The sequence below is a fragment of the Equus quagga genome, chromosome 19, assembly GCF_021613505.1.
Source record: "Equus quagga isolate Etosha38 chromosome 19, UCLA_HA_Equagga_1.0, whole genome shotgun sequence".
Classification (NCBI taxonomy): Eukaryota; Metazoa; Chordata; class Mammalia; order Perissodactyla; family Equidae; genus Equus; species Equus quagga.
The window spans coordinates 767,988-785,046 of NC_060285.1; the positions used below are offsets into that span (position 1 = coordinate 767,988).

Below are 17,059 nucleotides of genomic sequence, written 5' to 3' on the forward strand. Positions count from 1 at the left end.
AGAGGGAGGCTGGGGGACTATCTGGGGGAGACGGAAGGACCACAGGGAGGTGCTGTGGCAAGGCTGGGCCAGCCCCACAAGTGTCTCCCCACCCCACCGCTGGGCTCTGCCTGTCCATGAGACCCCCGCCCCCAGGCCAGGGCTCCTCCACTCTGTGCTCTGAGCTCCCCAGAGAAGAGACCACTGAGGAGTAGCCAGGGTGAAAGATGGCACCACCCCTTCCCACCGGGCAGTGCACACCTACTGCGTGCTGGACCGAGCTCAGCCCTTGCCTTCCTGACACCTGACGCGCCCCATGGCCCTGGGGACTGTCCATCTTCAGCTCCTTTTTGTCCAGGAGGAAGTGAGGTGAGGAAACCAAGGCCCGTAGATGGAAACCCAGCCCGGGTACCCATGGTCTGCAGTGGCCCCAGAGCAGCCCACCCAGGACCGGGCTCTGTGGGCTGGGAAGCCCCCACAGGAGCTTGGACCTGTGATCCTGGAGACAGTGCACCTCTACTCCAGGGCCCTGGCCCCCTCTCTTCCCTCCTCCCACCCAGGGCCATGGTTACAGCCCAGTCTCCCTTGGCCCACCAGCTGCTGGAGCCAGCGTCCCAGCCGGCGGGCTCAGGGTGCCCACAGCTAATCTGACCGTTAGGGCACAGCGGTGCCGGCAGCAGCCAGGCATGGGAGTCAGGTGCCGGGCAGACAGAGTGGCCGGGCCTGGTGATCATGTGCGGCGAGGACAGGGACAGAATGTCCCAGAGGCTGGGCCAGGGTGTGGGGGCGGGGAGGCCAGTGGACCACAGCTCTGAGTCCTCAGTCGCCTCCAGGCCCCGAGCTCCCCCCTCACCATAGGGCAAGAGGCGACCTCAAGACCAGGGTCAGCACCGGCCCGGCCTGCTCTCCTGCACTAATGGGGGGATGCTTTGGAGAGAGAGGACTCACTGTGCTCTCCCTGGGCTTGCTGGGTGTGTGGGCAGGGTCCTGTCCAGCCTCCATTCCTCCTTGGGGCCGACTGACCTTCTACCTCCCAAACCATCCGGAACTGACCCCCTCGTGGTCTTGCAGGACTCCCCCTTGCCTGGGCACTGAGCCCCCCACCAGACTCTGGCCCCAGGGTGGCCTGCCCCTGGGCACTCCACATCCCCCTCTGACAGCGTCCACCCTCCCCCTTCCTGGGAGATCTGGCCTGCTGGCCTGGCGGCCTCTCCAGGACCTCTCCTCACTCCAGACATGCTCACCTCTCTGCAGCTGCCCTTGGCTCCTAGACTCCCTCCAGCCTCAGATCTCAGCACCAGTGGCCCTCTGGGGACCCCTCACTTCCCGATGCCCTCACAGTGGCCCCCCAACTGTGGGCTCTGTGGGGGCCCAGGGATATTCTTGACCCCCCTCCAGGGCCTCAGGCAGTTCCTACACATGGGCCGACGTGTCTGTGTGCCCTGACACCAGTACACATGTGTGACTGCACTGCCACCATGGCTGGTCAGTGTCGCAGCCGAGCAGTGGGAGGGACAGGAGGGCTGGTAGGCACACCCTTCCTCCCTCTGCCCCCTCCCAGCTCCGAGCTCCTCTTCTGTCACCAACTTCCCCACCCCCCACTCCCCACAGCGCTGAGTCACAGGGACTCCCCCACGTGCTGCTGTGCCCTTCGAGGAGGCGAGTCACACAGCAGTGTCAGCCACGGCATGTGCGGAAGGACGCCCAAGTCTTGGCACCAGGCTCTGCTTAGACTGGGCCCTACATGGGCGCACACACTGGAGCAGACATACACAGGTGCACACACACATGCATCCATGCACAGATACACAGATACACATGCATGCACACACATATGCTGGATCGCACATACATGTACATGCATACTGATCTACTTGTGTGGGCACACATGCACATACGTGCATGCATGTGCAGACACAAACACCTTGACACACGCGCGCTTGGAGCGCATATTTACACACCCACACATCCCTACTCGCACACTCTCAGGTACACAGAGATGTGCGCGTGCACACACACACTCAAAGACAAGCGCCCTTTCCATGGCCGCATGGGTCCTCCGGGCCTTTTCTGGAGGGAGACTGAGGTGGCTGCTGAATGGCCGGGACTGGGCAGGGGCAGAGCTGACACTACAGGGCCCCACAGCAGCTCGGACCTGCTCCAGGGCCGGCACGGGTTACCAGGCTAGCAGGGGGGCTTCCTCTGGCCCCTAGTGTGGGATGCACTCCTGTTCTGGCCTGTTGAGGTCACTGAACCAGCCACTGCACCAGGGTCCTCGACCACCCACACACTGCAGATTTGTGACCCTGCTCTGTCCCAACCCCTGTCTCTCAGTAGGAGGAGCAGCGGAGGGCCAGGAGCTCTGTGCTCAGGGCCTCTGAGGCCCCTGCCTCCCTCCCCTCAGCCCACCGCTGGGGAAGTCAGGGCAATGGGGCAAACCAGGAGAAGAGCCCAGAAGACGTGTGTGCTAAGTGGAGACTGCAGGCCTCCCGTGCCTCTCCTTCTGTTCCTCCTTTGAGTAAGCTGGGCCTGGGCTCCTCTGCCTGCCTCAGGGCCTTTGCCTCTGCTGTTCCCCCTGCTGGAGCCCCCTCCCCAGATCTCTGCAGAGCTGCCTGTGCCATCTCTCAGGTCCCACTCAGAAGCGCACTCAGCAGAAAGGTCAATGGTGACCCTAAGAACACCACCTCCACGTCTCTGTCACATCCTGAAACTATCATGCCAATTTGTCTGGGTCACTGCCCATTGGCAGGGGTAAGCCCGAGGGGTCAGGACTGTCTGGTTCTCTCCAGAGTGAAAAGGGCCCTTTGAGCTCCATGAGACAGCTTGGTGAGCAGAAACCAGATGGCAGAGGAGAGTCAGGGGCCTTGGGGCAGACCCCTCTGTTTGCTCCCTGGGGTGGGTGTGTAGACCCCCTCTGCACGTGCTCCATAGGATGGAGGTGCCTCTGTGGGGAGCTGTTGGGCAGGCCATCCCAGGTTACAGACCGCAATCGGGGTATCTCCAGGTCCCTGGCCTCCTGCACTGCCCACCTGTGAGATGAGAAGTCTCCTAAGGCTTTAGGGTCACACGGCCTAGGGCAGCACCCCAGTGGTCTAGGATCCCTGACCCCCTGCCTGGCCTGGCCCAGTGGGTGGAGCCTCCTGGCCCTCCTGGTCACTGGGTCCCAGGACCTAGGGCATCTGCAACCCAGAGAGGCCCCACAGCCTGACAGGAGCGTCACCTAGTCAGCCTCATGGTCCAGCCCTGCCCCCACAGCCCAGGTCCCACTGAGGGCCTCAAGGGCCACAAGGAGTGGGGAAAACGGCTCTGGGCTGGGCCTGGCCTGACGCTTCTGGTGCCAGCTCCTCTCCTCTCCATCCCTCTGCCCACTGCTGGGGTGGCCACTGGGGTGGGGGTCACTGAGCACAGTATTCCTGCGTGAAGAACCCAAGGAACCCGGCTCAGGGGCAGCAACTGCGGGGTGGGGCGGAGAAGCCCAGAGGCCCTGGGCCAGGTGCCAGCCTCCCCCACAGGTGGATGGGGCCAGTGACATCAGGGCCTGAGCCTCAGATCAGGGTAGGCAGCCTCCTGGTAAGAGGGTGGGTAGGAAGGGCCAGAGGCCAGGTCAGAGCCAGCTCACCTCCCCGGGCCCCATGTTAGGAAGATCCCCCTCCCCAGGTAGGGTGGGCCCCCTTGGCTGCTTGTGACCTTGGGTGGGTCCCTGACTTCCCAGAGCCTCAGTTTCCCCCACCTAGCTCATTCAGGGCTAGGTATGGGTAACCCACCCCCAAAGAAGACCCCTTACTCATTCATATAGGAGTGGACCCCCTACACCACCCTATCCTGGCCAACATCTGGGGCCCAGGCCCCGGGAAGGGCTTTCCTGCAAGGATCAGGCCAGAAGGAGGGCTGTGGACCAGTGCTGGAGGGGCAGGCCCTGCCTCCACCCTACCCAGCCAGGCCTGACTGCCAGGAACTCTGGGGGGTAGAGGGGGGAGTCAGTTGTGTAATCAAAGCTCAGGGCTTTGCCAAGGCTGCCTGGAAAACTGGCCGGCCTGGAAGTCATGTGCTGGAAGCTCAGGCAGACCCCTCCTCCCCATCAGAGGCCTCTGTATCAAGGGGACTGGTCCATTGAGAAACCCCAGGGCCGGCAATTCAGCTTGGGCCCCGCACCCCCTTGGCCATGGCCAAGGGTCAGGGATACACAGGGGCCCAGGGAGCTCCTATCCATCCACTTGCTCCATGGTCAGGTGCCAGACCTGGCTGACACCTTCACAGCCACAGTGCCCATGATTGCAGGTCACACGGGAGATTGCGGCCCCTCAGCCCTGCCTGTCCAGGCCTCCACTGCCCACCTTGGACTGTCCAGACTTCTGCCTGGCATTTCCTTTTAGTGCTGATTTTGCCAGCACAGGGCTCCCTGGCTGACTGGGGTCTGGATGCCCAGAGGGGCGGAAGGGATCCCGGGGTCCTGCCAGGGATCACTTCCCTTTTCCGAGAAGTGCTGGCACCAAAGCAACGCCAAGGTTTCGTTTCTGGGGCTGTGTGGGAGGAGGAAACTTAGCAGGGCTCTGACAGCTGCAGAAGGTCAATTTCGGATCTGTGTCCCAGCCTCTCTCTTCCTGGGGAGCCGGGCCAGCCTCAGTTGTAGGTGAGGAGGCCAGGAGAGGCAGTGTTGAAGGGCGCCTCGCCACCACGTGGGCATGACTGGCACCCCACAGCCCTCAGGGGGGCCTGGCCTTGAGCAAAGCAGTCAAAGTGCAGACCCAGATGGGGTACAACATGAGGCTCCCGGGAGGGCAGCGGCGCCAGAGGGAGGCCAGAACCGGTGGGCCGTGGGGGCATTCTGGCCGAGGCCACGTGCCACCAAGGCCGCAGTACATTCAGGAGCCTGATTCTTTCCACGATGGTTTCTGGGTTGTGCATAGCCCCGAGGAAAGTCCCTGAAGGACGGACACTGTTCAGAACTTGAGCGAGTGGTTAAATTGTAAAGATAGTAGGGATGAGCGGAGTTGGGGGCTAGCCCAGCAGAGAACAGCCAGAGCCTCCTGGGTATGGGGCGGTGGGTGAAGGGGAGGGGAGAAACCCAGGCCTGTCCCAGAGCGGGCAGCCTGGAGGAGGCCAGGAGAGGGTTTTGGGGGTCGTGCATTCCACACGGTCTTAGGCAGCCTGTCCCCTCTGCTCCAGCGCCAAGCTGTCCACATGGCCAACAGTGCTAGCCGCAGAGGAGTTGGGGGTCCTGCCGGTGGGTACAGCCTCATCCGGGCCTCAAGAGGCCCTGGGAAGAGGAGTCCCCTCGCTCAGGCCCCAGCCCCCAGCCCACAGACTCTGCAGACGGGGCTGGTTCTGCTGAGAACAGATCCTGCTCCAGCAGAGGAGGGTCCTGTAGACACGGGGGACCCACAAAGCTTAGCACGAGTGGCATAGACCCTTGGGGACGGCACAGCTTGGGGCAGCTCCCAGCCCTGAGGAGTGGAACAGTGGGACAGCGGCTCTGCGGCCGGCCCACCCCAGGTCCCACAGGCACCACATCCAGATGGGCGCCCTGCCTTGGCGCACACGTGTGATTGCTTGGCCCTGAGTGCCTGAGGAGGGGCTGCAGCCCTGGGGGCCAGTCCAGGCAGGGTGGGATGGGCCCAACCTGTGGGAAGGGGCCTGAACACCCCCCGCCAGATCCCACCTCAGAGCCGGGAGAGGCCCCTGTGTAGACACAAAGCCTGAGGAACTGAAATGGATTCTGCTGGCCTCCCTCCCCCAGGGAGGGGCCAGACCGGCAGGGCTGGGGGAACCTGGAGGGGCAGGGCCCCACTTGGATCCTGACGGAGCTCCAGGTTTGTGGGGCAGGAGGTGGGGGCACCCAGACATAGAGAAGAGAGCCTAGGGGCTGGAGTGGCCTCAAGGAGAGGACAGGGGATCTGCGTATTTTGTCCCATCCAGCGCCCCAAGCCGAGTGGCCCAGCGGAGCCCCACAGAGCCCGAGGGGCAGCATGCAGGGCTGGGCCAGGGCTGCAGGTGGGCATTCCAAAGGGGATCCAGGCCTCACAGCCAGAGCTCTGGAATTCTGCTGGGTCTCTGAAACATGGGGATTCTCTGAAATCTGACTGTGGGGGCGCCCCAGGGTCCAGGAAAGCTACCCTTCACAGTGTGCTGTGTCCTGGGCCTCTCCTGTGGCCTGCACCCTGCGCCCACAGCCAGGTCCTGGATGCAGTCTGGACCCAGCCCCCCACCCCCATGGGCCTCAACCACCAGGAGGAATGTCCAGGCTGGCCCTCAGCAGCTCCCTAATCTGTGAGGCACAGCACTCATGCTCTGGCATCTGCATAAGGTCCCTCCCTTTCTGGGCCTCAGTTTCCCCAAGGGCAACCTGGGCAAGAGCCCTTCCCTGGTGGCGCTGGGGCTGGGGCATGTGCACATGTCCAACCCAGGACGGCAGCTGGCAGCGCCCAGCAGCCAAGGCTGCGCTAGCCCTGGCTGACAGGGTGGGAAGGGGTGCCTGTGGGGTGCCCAGGCTTGTGCAGTCAAGCTGAGACAGAAGGGGTGCGTGGCCGTCGGGTGGCCACCTGCTCCCCTTGTCTGTCTCCTCTCTGTCTTTTCCCTCTTGCCCTGCAGGGCAGGCTCTGTGAGGGGAGCTCAGCCCTCCACCCTGGCTTGCATATGCCACGTGGGCTAGCACATACCAGCCCCCCAGACCCTGACCTCGGGGCCCAGCCTCTGGCCCCAGCCCCAGTCCACTCGCCCCACCGGCCCCGATGCACACAGGCATGGGCTCCCCCTACACCAAGTGGGGCCCTCTCCCTGCTGACCCGTCACTCTTGTCAGAGCCAGGCCTCCCACCCCCAGGCAGGAGAGGAGCTGTCACCTGTGGCAACAGCTTCTGCGTCCCTCAAACCCACCAGTGGTCACCCCCACAGACCTGTCCATCCACTGCCAGAGCGGCCAGCGCCACCTGCACAGGCGTCACTGGACGGGGGCCCAGGGCCCATAGGCCTCGGGAGGGCTGGCAGAGCCTCTGACCAGCGGTGATTCTGAGGAGGGCCTGGGCTGGAGGGCAGCATTTCCCAAACTGCCTCCATGGCAGGCCTTTGCTGACAGCAGGGGCTGAGCTCCCCTTCCAGGGGCAGACCTCGGGAAACACTGTCCTCTGGGCTGCTCTTAAGAGACAGACACTCAGCCTGCAGTCAGGTGGCCAGTGGCCTTGGGGGAGCCTCTCAGCCTCTCCGCACCTCTGCTTCCCCATCTGTGGAGCTCACGGAGTTGATAAATGTGAGAACTCAGGACCCCGCTTGTGGTGCTGGCATGCGCTCAAGACCGCACGCGCTCACCAAGGCTGCAAGCCTTTCCCCACCTGTCCTGACCACTTCCCTCCTGACTTTGCACAAGCACTGCCCTCCGTCCCACTCCAAGAGCCCCTGTGCCTTCCCAGGGCCTGACTCAGGGTCCCACACAAGGACAAGCTCAGTGAGTGATTACCGTATGGCCTGGTGGGTGGACGGATGGAAGGACAGATGGATGGACAGATGGGTGGATGCAGGAGTGCCCAAATGAGCCCAGCACACTCAGCTGGCAAGGAGGGGAGCTGGGATCACTACATGTGGGTAGCTGTCACCAGAGTGGGGTGCAGGGGCCTGAACTTGTCCTCAACCCTCTCTGACGGCTCCCCCATGGAGCTCCAGCCCATGGCCTGGGGTTGCTGCCTGAGGGCTCCATTCCTGGGAGGGGGCAGGGTAAGCTAAGGAGAACCCCAGCCGGCCAGGGTGGCCTCTGGGCAGGCTGGTCAGCCCAGGGCCGTGGGAAGAGGCGGGCTGTCTCCCGACAGTCCCCCAACTCCTCTGAGGCATCTGCCTACAGTGAGTGGGGCCACCCCTGGAAATTCCTGGCTCTCCATAGCAGCTCCTCAGGACGTGTTCCAGGCCCAGGCCAGCCACAAACCCCACTGACTCTGTGAATGGCCGAGACTGAACCAGGAGCCCCCTCAGCGCCTCCGCCTGTCATTTTCCTTCAGCATCACTTTCCAAAACTTCCTGTCTCTGCTCCTGCCTGTGGGCTCAGGACACTTTGTCTGACAATGTGGTCCCGAGGGCCATTAGCAAGTTCATGAGCAGGCAGGGGTCTGCGTGCTTCGCAGACAGGCATGTGGCCAGACACCTGGGCTGTGGAACAGAAGGACAGGTCTCTGGAGACTCCAGGCCATGTGTCTGGGCCCTGCTGGACCCAAATGGCCTCCTTGCAGGCTCAGCAGGTGCCCTACTGCCCCACCCTGGGGACCAACCAAACAAAGGACCCCATGGGGGCTATAGGGCACACCATCTCCACCAGGCCTGCCCTTCACACAGTGGCCTGGTGCCCACATTTCCACACCTGGACTTGGCCGTGACCTCCACCTACCACCTTGCCCTACACCTGTCAGGCCTGGACGACCACTGGAGCATTTTTTGACCACACCCACCCCAGTTCTCTACACCTGAAGTGCCCTCCACGTCCTCTACCTGGCAAAGCCCTCGTCCTTCAGGACCTCTTTCAGCCATCTGTGGGCTTCACAGATCCCTCCATGCACACGTCTGCCTCAGTGACCTGAGCAATGGTCCTCTGCTCTTCCCACCCTGATGGGGCCTCCCTGAAAACAAGGCCACAGAGATGCTTTTGAGGCCACCCCCTAAGCCTCTAGACTAGTGGTGGGAAGGCCAACCCCTGAGCCCAGCTCCCTGCTCCTCTCCCACATGCCCCTAATGGTGAGGCCTGCGGCCCACTCCCCTGGGCAAAGAATGGGGGGCAAAAAGGCCAAGAGCCACACCACACACCAAACCCTCCAGCCTGGGAGGGAAGAGCCTGGGCCCCTCACGCTGCTGGCTCCCCACAGGAGACCCAGAGGGGGCTCCCCAGCAGCTAGAGGCTCCATCTCCCAGAACTCCCTTCTCCCGCCCCAGACCACCCAGCCCAACAAACATAGAAACCCATTATATACAAAACAATTTAATTGAAATACCATATAAAAAAATATGATCTCCAGACATCTCACTCTTGAGCTGAGAGAAACCCCCAGCTGCGATGTCTACACACCCGGATCATAGGAACACAGCTGCTAAAATAAATTAAAGGCTTGAGACTCTGTCCCCCCTACCCCCCAGCTTCCAGAGCCAACAAGCAGACTGTACAAGGTCAATAATTTAAAACCCGCCCCCTAGGGCACACAGCCTTGAAGTGGCGGCATCACCAACTCCCTTTAAATTAGCCACTGTACAAGTCCATCTTCCGACAGACACAGGTGGGGGCCTGGGTCCACAGCACTCTCCGCCCCCCGGGCCTGGGGGAGGTGGGGCTGCTGGGAGGCAGGAACCCCAACAAATAAATTAACAATAAATAGCCCTCTGCGGAAGTCACACCATAAATAACAGACGTCCGCACGCACACAGTGTGCATGCGGGCAGCAGAGGCCTGAACGTTGCATTGCTTGTGCATGGACACGCCCAGACGAAGACTGAGAGACCAGGGCGGGTCGGGGAGGTGTCCCCGGGGAGATGAGGCCACAGGACATGGGAGTGCTCCGGGTCCAACACTGTCACACAGGGAGGCGCTGAGGGCCGGCAGGGCTGCCTCCTGGAGCACAGGAGAGGGACAGTCTTGGGTCTAAGCACCCGCCCAAGGCAGGTGGAACCTCACTTGAGGGGAGCGTCTTTGGACGACAGAGCTTGAGAAACCAAGTCCGTGAGAGCAGCGTTCGAAAAGGCACTCAAAGCAAAGGAAACAGCCCAGTGCCCGAGGCAAAGGTCACCAGGGGTCAGAGATCACTGCTTTCGCAAGGAGCAGGCGGCCAAGCAGAGTCGTCTGCGGTCTCTCGCAGAGCTGGGCTGGGGAAGGCGGTCCTTCTGGCTCCCACAAGCCAGGCCAGGCCCGGCCTCACAAGCTCTCGCTGCTGGAGGTGGTGCTGGCCCCGTCCTCCGCGTCCAGGGCGCAGAGCCGCAGGTCGCAGCTCTCCGGGGTGCCCCCGTCTGCTCCCAGCATCCAAGGGTGGGCGCAGATCTGGTCCAGCGAGGGCCGCTCTGAGGGCCGCAGGGACAGACACCACTGAATGAGCTGCTGACACTCTGAGGGGAAGGAGAGAGGGTCAGAAAGGGCCGGCTCCGCTGCCCGCCCCACACCGCGGGCAGGCCCAGTGCCCCCACACACCTGGGGAGACCCTCCTCCGGAAAAAGAGGCGGCCCCGAAGAATCTCCTCGTCCTGCTCAAAGGGAATGTCCCCACACACCATGTCGTACAGCAGCACGCCCAGAGACCACACGGTGGCCGAGCGCCCGTGGTAGCGGTGGTAGCGGATCCACTCCGGTGGGCTGTACACTCGGGTGCCTGTGGGACACGTGAAGATCAGGACGCCACTAAGGGACCAGCGCCCCATAAAGCTGGTACCAAACACAAACACCAACACAGTGTTCCCGGCTAATCATCTCCACAGCCGGAGCTGGAGGAGGGAGCCGCCTCCAATTCCTGCTGGTCATCACCCTGGAAAAACGCCGGGGCGTGGCCTCCCCAGGGCCGCCGGCCCGCCCCGCCCCCCAGCTGGCCCCGCAGCGACGGAACGGGTCACATGAGCTAGAGCTCCAGTTTCACAACAAACAGATGTGAGGTGAGGATACGCAGAGGGCGGGGAAGGGAGAACCCGGGAGAGAAAAGAAAGGAGGGAGAAGGGAGGAGGAACGTGGGAGGAGGGAGGAGGCGGCGCGCGGGCGGGGAGCCCCGGCTTCCCCGCGCTCCGCAATGCGGGGATTTCTGCCGCGGCGCCCCCAGCTCTGCACGCACGCACGCAGCGCCCGCCCCCACGCAGGGGGAGGCCCGCGGTAGCGCCGGCTGCGACATCGCGGGGGTCCAGGCACTCCCGGCGCCGACCCCACCGCCCTCCACCCGCGGTCGCACCCCGACACAACCGGAGGGGGCAGTCTCGAGCCCGCCCCTCGCCCCCACGCCACGATCTGGCTTGCGATCCCGGGCTCTGCCCTCCCCAAGGCAGCGCGTGGCCCACGCCCCCCACGCGAGCGTGCCCCAGGCGCGGCGCGCGCGTCCTCCAACAGTCCCAGCTCCTCCGTGGGTCCTCCGCTCCCCACGGACGTTACCGTCCGCCGCTGGACCGCTCCGCCACCCCGCCCGTGCTCACCGTCAAAGTCGGTGTAGACCGTGTCCTTGAGCAGGGCGCCCGAGCCGAAGTCAATGAGCTTGAGCTCGCCCGAGCGCAGGTCCACGAGCAGGTTCTCGTCCTTGATGTCGCGGTGCACGACCCCGCAGCCGTGGCAGTGGCGCACGGCGGCTAGCACCTGCGCGAAGAAGCGGCGCGCCAGGGGCTCATCGAGCGCGCCGCGCTCCGTGATGAAGTCGAAGAGGTCCTGGGCCGGCTCGGGCCGCTCGAGCACCAGCAGGAAGCCGTCGGGCCGCTCAAACCAGTCCAGCAGGCGGATGACGCCGCGCGCGCCGCCCGCCGCGCCCACCTTGCGCAGCAGCACCACCTCGAGGGGCACGGCCGCGCCGCCCTGGGGGACACTGCGGTCAGCGCGCACAAGCCGGCGGGCGGCCCCCCGACCCCGGCCGATAGTGCCCGCCGCCCGCCCGGCCACCCGCACTTACGATGCTGCCCCACTCGGTCACCCGCTCCTTCACCACGTGCTTCACAGCCACCTGGAGGGGGGGGACGCGAGTGGTCAGGCCCTGCGAGGCTGCGACGACGCGCGCAGTGGGCGAGAATCCCGGGTCCGCCCGGCTGCCCGACTCACCGGGAGCCCGTCGGCGATGCGGCTGCCCGCGTAAACCGTGCCGAAGCCGCCGCTGCCCAGCACGGCGCCGACTTGGTACACCTTCTCGAAGCTCTCCTTGTCCGCCTTGGCTGTGGGGACCGCGGGCGGGGTTGGTGCGGCCCGGCGCGCCCTGGCCCCCGACGCCGCCCGACCCCCAAATCCTGACTGCCGAGACCCCGGACTCGCCCCCGGCCCCCAGATCTCAGCCACCGATCTCCCGGTCCCCGAGACCCCCGTTGCGCCCCCGGCCCCCAGATCTCAGCCCCTGATCCCCCGACCCCAGGACCCCCGACGCCCCCGCCCCGCGCGCACCTGGCTGCAGGATCTTCACCGGGAGGTGGTCCACGCCGCCCGGCCCGCAGAGGTGCGCCAGGGAGCCGAACTTGGAAAGCAGCATCGCGGGCGGCGGCGGGAGCGGACTCGCGGCCTCCGGGCTCTGCGCCGCCTCTCGCCGCCCGGCTCCCCGCGCGGCCGCGGACACGGGAGGGCGGCCTCCCCGGACCGCGCGGAGCCCCGAGCTCAGGACGGCGGGCGGCGGGCGGGCACGCCGGGAGCACCGGCCCTCGAGGCTCCAAGAGCGCTCGGGCGAGGCCGTCGGCGCGGCGCGGCGCGGCGCAGTGGCCCGGCCAAGCCCGCGCGGACCGCGTGGACGCGCCGCAGGACAAGCCGCTCACACGCCGCGGCCGCCTCGCCCCGGGGTTTTGGGCCGCGGCCGCCCGTATCCCTCCGCGGGGGCGGGGCTAGTCGAGACCCCGCCCCCTTCCTCTGGGGTCCGCGTGTCCGAGTGGCCCCGGGGAGCCCGCGCGAGCCGCCGAGGGACGGCGGGAGGCCGAGCGCCCCGGCCGGGGCGGGCGGAGGCCGGTGGACGAGGGTCGCGGAGAGCCGCCCGGGACTAGCTCGCTGTGCTGGAGCCGCGGAGGTGCACGGCGCGGCGTAGCCCCTCCTCTGCTCGCAGACGCCCCGCGCATGCGCAGCTTCCGCGCGGGCGGTGGCCGAGGCGTCGGGGCGGGGCCGCGGGAGCCAATGGGCGCGGGCTTCCCGGAGGGCGCCGGGGCCCAGCCAATGGCGGCGAGCGCGGGGCGGGGACTCGTGGGCCCCGCCCCAGGCCGCGCCGGGAAGGTCACCGGTTACACGCGCGCCTTCCCAGCAGGTCCGAAGTGGGCGTCTGGAGCTGGGTGCTGGCACGGGGTCCCGGGGGCGGGAGTCCAGGAGGCCACCCCCGGACCTGCGTGTGCGCGTGCGTCTCCGGCCGTCCGCACCCCAGGGCGCAGGTGACCCGGCGCGGGGAGGCGGCACCGCCCCCTTGGGGACCCCGCTCGGCGGCAGCGTCCCGGGACTCAGAGCCCCGGCGCGGGCGGGGGGCCGACCCTGCCCACCCCTGGGCCGCCGTTCTGACCTGGCTTGACCTCACACCCGCAGCCCGAAGTCCTTCCCTGATCACGCCTCCCCTCCCGGAACCTTTGCCCTGCTGTCCTGGTGCTGGAGCGCCCTCGCCTGCTCTCCACCCACTTGGCTGCCGTCCAGGCCCAGCTCCTGTCCACCTCCACCAAGGAGTCCACCTTCACCGCTACAGTCAGGGCCTGAGCTAGCTCGAGTCCACATGGCCCTGGTCTGGCCCTGAGCCTGCCCTCAGTCTCCTGTAGTACGCAGACTCACCTGTGTGGCCGATCCAACCCAACGTGTTGCCGACCTCAACCCAAGGTCACTGGCCTGAGCAGCTCAGGACTGTGAGGTGCGAGCAGCCCTCTGCCAGCCCCGAGGGCTGAGCCCTGGGCGTCCACTGTCTCTCACATCAGTCCCAGAGAGGGCTGAGGGAGCCAAAAGGCCATGGTGCTGATCCTTCTGGCATTGCAGGTGCTCCTGGTGGCCTGTGGAGGCCAGGCCAGGCCAGGATCTAACCATTGCAGCCACATCCCTGGGCCTGTCTGGGGTTGCCTTCATGTGTGACCCCCAAGCATGCACACTCACCTGCCTCAGAGGCCTGGGCTGGCCTGCTGGCCCTCAGCACACCCAACCTCCCCCAAGTCACACCCCTTCACTGCCACTGTCACTGTCCCAGGACAGAAAGTGGACCCTCCACTGGTGCTGCTCTTAGGTTCTTGCCTTACTGGAGCTCTGTCCACCACCCTCCTGCAGTGTGGGTCCATGAGGACAGGGCCAGGGCTGGCAGGTTAATCATGGGTCCTAGCCCACTGCAGGGATCCCAATGGGGTCAGATCCAAGATAGGATGCTGGAGCCCACCCCTTCAGCGGAATCCACACAGCACCTGCAAAGGAGGAGGGGCTGTTTTCCACTTGTAGGTCCTTCCAGAAGGCCAGCAGGGGGTCCTCAGAGCCTGCCCTCTCCCAGACAGTGGGTGTCTTCAGGTCAGGCTGTTAAGGTTCCTGACCTTACAGCGTGTCCTGGAGCTGGGAAGGATGGGCGTGCTGGAGAGTGTTCCGGGTCTAGATGGTGAGCACATCAAGATGTGGCTCTGAGGGCAGATCCGACTCAGCTAAGAGGGGCTGAGGTCCTCAGTGGCCTCCCCAGTGGGCCCCTCAGCCCGGTGTGTAAATCTCCAGGTCAGTCCTCCTCGGGTGTCTTGGCCCATGTGCCCAGCTGGTCCCTGGCCTTAGGGGTAGCCTTGGGAGGCCCACGTCCTGGGGGAGGGCACCCCCCTTCGCCCCACCAGCTCCTGAATCTGATCCGATGACCTTGAGTCTCCCCAAACTCAGAGTAGTGTGCACGCACTCCTTCAGAAAGTGGCAGGGTGTGTGTCCCACTGTCAACAGCTCCTCCTTTCCCAGCCCTGGAGGTAGGCTGGGCCATCTGTGGAGGCCTCCAAGGGCTCTGGGAGTGGGGGGTGTCCCCCTCCTGATCTGGGAGTGGAGGACGGAGCAGAAGGCAGCCTTTTTCCTGTGGGGAGGATTTCCCTAGAGCCCCAGTCTCTCCCAGACTCTTGTAGCTGTGCCATTGTGAGAGCCTGTGTGTCTGTGCATGTCCTGCATTGACTGTGTGCTCCACGAGGGGTCAGAATGGACCTGGACCCCCCCACTAGGGGCTGTCCTGCTGTGGGGGTCTCTTTCAGGCTCCATCCAGCCCAAGGAGGCTGAGCAGGAGGCCTGCTGTCTCTGCCTGTGCGGCCACCCAGCCCCATGTCCACGCTGGCCTTGGGGGCCCCCAGCACTCCAGACGACCCTGCCCAGGGTGCGGGACTCAGGCAGGGTGCCACATGTCGCAGTCTGCCCCTACCCTGCAGGTGGGCACAGCTCACCCCATTTCTGAGCTTGGCACAGTGAGGCTCTGAGGGGTCCTCCCAGCTGTGGAGCCCCTGCCCTCCTTGTATGGGGGTGGGGGCTGCAAAGCTGAATTTGAAACCCAAGAGTCTTTTGCCCTTCTTCCCTGGGCATGGCCTGTGGTAAGTGACCCCAGGCCACCCCTTCTCTGCAAGTCTGACCCACCCACCCCCAGCCACGTCCCCAGCAGTACAGGATGCCAGTCCCTGCCTGTTTTTTCCTGGTTCCTGGAAGGCCCATCCGGTGGACCTTAAAAATAGCTCTGGGACCCACAGGCAGGCCCAGCCCAGGTCAACACCTCCACGGGCAGCAGAGCTGGGGCTGCTCCTGCAAACAGCAAGGAGCGGCCACCAGGAGGAGGGCTCAGCTGGGGTTGAGATGCCAGGTCCTTGTCCTGCTGCCCCACTGACTGTCCTTTGGCCTTTCACCACCCCTCTGGGTACCCGAGGCTCAGGCCAGCATGGCGCGGGCACCTCTGGGCATTGTGCTGTCCTGCTGAGAGGAGTACCCTCACGCCAGGGCCAGGGGCCTCTTCAAGTTCCTGTCCTCTCAAGGCAGATGTTTCCCAAATGGGGAGCAGAGCAGATCCTCCCAGAAGGGCCGAACCCCCACCCCACCCCTGCCCTGCACAGCTAGCCACACCAGGGCACCCCATCCTGCTGGGAGGAAGGGTGCCTTGTTTCCATGGTGACTGGAGCCAGGCTGGCCTCCCCAGATTAGGGAGGAAGAAGAGAGTGGACAGATGGTGGCCTGGACCACTCACCCTCTATCTCCAATACTTACACACATGTGTGTGCATGTGTACACATGCACCCTTCACAGACACACAGAGACCATCAGACACTTACAGACACTCCCGCGGAGCTGGGGCATCACTGCCAGGAACAGGGGTGGGCACATACTCAGGGGCATGCTCCCACAGTCCCCTGGCTTCCTGGGCCTCTGCCTGTCCTGCTGAGCCCCCTCAGGCCTGTCCTGGGCCCTCTTCCCTGTGTCCACCCCAGTCCCCATGCCAAAGACCAAGGCCTTTTCACTCAGCCCTTTTCCAGGGGTAGCTTGACCCTGTCCTAGTCGTCTTGGTGCACCCCAACCCAGGCCATGTCTGGGGGACCCCCACCCATCCTAGCCCCTCGCCCTTCCTGCTCCCCCCCTCATCTCAGCCCCTCTCCATGCGCCCTCAGCCTGCCAGGTCTTCCCAACTCCTACTGTCAGCACGTCACTGTCCTGCCTCCAATCCTCCAAGGCTGCCCTGGGCCATCAGGGTCAATCCCAGTGACTCGACCCACAGCCACAGCCATCACCCTGAGTCTCCTCGGACCTCTGCTCCCACTGTAGGAACTCCTGGCCCTCCTAGGTCTGCCCCTCTCCAGTCCAGCAGCCTGGCTCGTATGCTCCCAGACAATGCCCAGCTTGGCACTGGCACCCACCTCTGCCCTGACCCCATGCCAAGCCCTGGGAGCTCTGTGACCCTGGTCCAGCCTGCATGCAACAGAGCACAGGCACCCCTGTACCCCTCCAGGGCCCGTACAGGGCCACAGCCTGGCCAAGGCAGGGAGGGGCCTTCCCTCTGACCTCCACTCGCCTCCGTTGCAGCCTCTCACCCGTCAGGGAGGAGAGCCAGCAGAGCTGGGCCAAGATTTTGCAACATTCACCAAAGGCTACCTAGGGTGGGGCCTGGGCTAGGTGGGGCACAAATAGCTGGAGCCAGTGGGCAGCGACCTGTATGAACTCTGGCCTCCCTGCCCAGGAGGCCCCAGCCTGGCCTGCCCGAGGCCAAGGCTGGCTTGTGTTCGAGAGCTGCTGTTCCCTCTCAGCACCCCATCTTCTGCCCCTGTAGAGCCTTCACCCCACGAGCCACCTGCAGCCTGGCAATGGCCACCTGGACTCCTGGCCAAGAAGGCCCAGAAAAACCAAAGAAGATGCCATGGGAGCATCCAGACCTAACCCGGGGAGAAGCTGGGAGCTTTGCGGAGCTGACCACAAAGGCAGCTGGACTGGAGCCCCCAAACCCAGCCTTGGTGTGGCAGTGATGGGAACGTGACCACCTACCC

At 64.8% G+C, this 17,059-nt stretch overlaps 1 protein-coding gene across 1 annotated transcript; it reads right to left on the minus strand.

Annotated features, from left to right (window-relative positions):
* Positions 1 to 8,912: 8,912 nt before the first annotated feature.
* PIM3 (Pim-3 proto-oncogene, serine/threonine kinase) lies at positions 8,913 to 12,264 on the minus strand. The gene is made up of 6 exons (XM_046646799.1): positions 12,045 to 12,264; positions 11,712 to 11,821; positions 11,566 to 11,616; positions 11,102 to 11,471; positions 10,123 to 10,299; positions 8,913 to 10,040 (listed from the first exon to the last, which is right to left on the minus strand). The coding sequence occupies exons 1-6, from the start codon at positions 12,127 to 12,129 to the stop codon at positions 9,853 to 9,855; spliced, it is 981 nt and encodes a 326-aa protein (XP_046502755.1). The 5' UTR covers positions 12,130 to 12,264; the 3' UTR covers positions 8,913 to 9,852.
* Positions 12,265 to 17,059: the final 4,795 nt, after the last annotated feature.

Coding starts and splice junctions, on each gene's coding strand:
- PIM3 (XM_046646799.1), bottom strand. CDS start 12,129: ATGCTGCTTTCCAAGTTCGGCTCCCTGGCGCACCTCTGCGGGCCGGGC. Junction 11,822..12,044: donor GGTGAAGATCCTGCAGCCAG/GTGCGCGCGGGG, acceptor CGGTCCCCACAG/CCAAGGCGGACAAGGAGAGC. Junction 10,300..11,101: donor GGTCTACACCGACTTTGACG/GTGAGCACGGGC, acceptor CGTGTCCCACAG/GCACCCGAGTGTACAGCCCA.